This window comes from Pteropus vampyrus, unplaced genomic scaffold (genome assembly GCF_000151845.1).
Source record: "Pteropus vampyrus isolate Shadow unplaced genomic scaffold, Pvam_2.0 Scaffold412, whole genome shotgun sequence".
Classification (NCBI taxonomy): domain Eukaryota; kingdom Metazoa; phylum Chordata; class Mammalia; order Chiroptera; family Pteropodidae; genus Pteropus; species Pteropus vampyrus.
The window spans coordinates 219,300-221,067 of NW_011889193.1; the positions used below are offsets into that span (position 1 = coordinate 219,300).

The following is a 1,768-nucleotide window of genomic DNA, read 5'->3' on the forward strand; positions in this document are numbered from 1 at the left end:
GCCAGTGTCCAATCAGAAGCCACAGAAGCAGAATTGCACATTCACGAGAAAGCTGTTTTCCAGATCCCCTCCCTCCCTGTGCTACCCACGAGAACACTTCCTCTCTGCAGAGCAACCAGCGTGGAAGACCAGAGAGGCTGCTTCCTTTTAAAATGAAACCGCGGACCGGTCGAGGGCCGCTCTCTGCCCTTTACCAGTTCTCGGAAACCCATCTTCAGGCAGCATCAGGTGTCTAGATGGGATCTGGACCATTTTTAGAAGGAGGCAGGCAGAAACCAGCAGCAGAGGATGCAAAGCAGTCACTCCTTTTGCAATCACTTGTCTGACAAATGTTTTTGGAGTGGCCATGACATTCCTAACAGCTGTCTAAGCCACGTCTGTGGGCCAGGCGCTTCTGAGGTGTTCAGTTTTCACCGTGAGACCTAAGTGTCTGTCCTCAAGGACTTCATGAGGTGGAAGGGGAAGAGGAGCAAACATGCCACAAGTGCTGCAAAGGAATGAGCACAGGCTGCCATGAACCCAAACGGAAGAGGCGGCTTCGGGTATCCTGGGGCACGCCATGTGCCGTGCCCATCTCCCCTTCTTAGCATTCTGAGAATTTCATAAACGGTGAGGACTCATTAAAGTCAGCTCGTTCCCACGCGCTCTGTTTGGGCCTAATTTTTCCTTGTGCTGCCTTTATCATTCGCTTTTCCCTGAGTGCGTCCTTCGCCTTGAGTGTAAGGAGTAAAACCACACACACGAAACAAACAAATGCAGTAAAAACACATCCTCTTGGAAGATAGCTCAATTTGGTACTTAAAAAAACATTTTTTTTTTTTTAATTTTGGCAAAACTGTCCCATTCCATGTCATTTACTACCTAACAGACAAGCACCCTGAAAGATAAAGCTGTCCTCCGAGACACTGCTACAGCCCCAGGGGACACGCACGGTGCTCCCGCCACCTCCGTCTGAACACGAGAGGCCGCGCTTTCTGCTGCTGTGTTCTCCAATTCTCTAACGGATCACACCTCTTTCAGAGTATAAATCGGCCAATTTTTCGAAGAATATTCTTGCTGCTTCTTCCTTCCCACTGTAAATAAACGGCCCTCGAGGAGCTTAAATTTTCGTAGGTTCCACTTTTAAGATGTGTGTTTGCTCGCTGCGGAACTAAACAGATTCGAGAATGGGGAAGTTTTGCCAAGTGAGGGGAACCCTTTGAGGAAGGAACAGGAACTGAGGGTGCACGAGCCGGTGAGGACACCGGCAGACGGCAGATGACACATTCGCACTTTGTCTACTCCCTTTATTCCCACAGGCCGCGGTTTGCTAACTTTATTAGAAAATCACCAGGATATCAGAAATGGGACAAAAACCTATTAACTGACTTGAAAGCAGAATCTTTACTTCCTCATTTTTGGTGTCTGTATACCAACGCCTAGGATAGTGCTTGGTGTACACTGGATAAGCACCATGGATGAAAACTGGAAAAAAAAAAAGTGCTTCAGGAGTACAGGGTGGTGACACTCAGGGGAGAATACGGAAGAATGAAACGGCTCTGGCGTGAACCCCAACGTCCACCTAACCCGATCTTCGAACCCCTCTGCACCGCTCCCACATCACCTCCGCCCGAGGATCCGGTGGCCGGGTCAGGTCTCACCAGCAAACGTGACAGATGTGATAGGGCAGCGATCACGTTCTCTACCACCGCGGGCATGTGTGCGAGGGTCCGACAGACCGCGGACGGGTGTGTCAGGCGCCGGACCGACGGCTGCCAGAGGACCCTGG

The 1,768-nt window shown here is 50.5% G+C and overlaps 1 protein-coding gene across 3 annotated transcripts in view; it reads right to left on the minus strand.

The window, feature by feature from the left end:
- Positions 1-1,762, minus strand: part of ARV1 (ARV1 homolog, fatty acid homeostasis modulator) — an 11,439-nt gene extending 9,677 nt beyond the window's left edge. For 2 of the 3 annotated variants that reach the window (XM_023523789.1, XM_023523790.1), the window contains exon 1: positions 1,641-1,762. In XM_023523789.1, coding sequence (XP_023379557.1) covers positions 1,641-1,697 — 57 coding nt within the window. In that variant the 5' untranslated portion in view covers positions 1,698-1,762. The remainder of the gene's footprint in view (positions 1-1,640) is intronic. The other variant, XM_011380894.2, reaches the window with a different exon arrangement.
- Between the last annotated feature and the right edge of the window lie 6 nt (positions 1,763-1,768).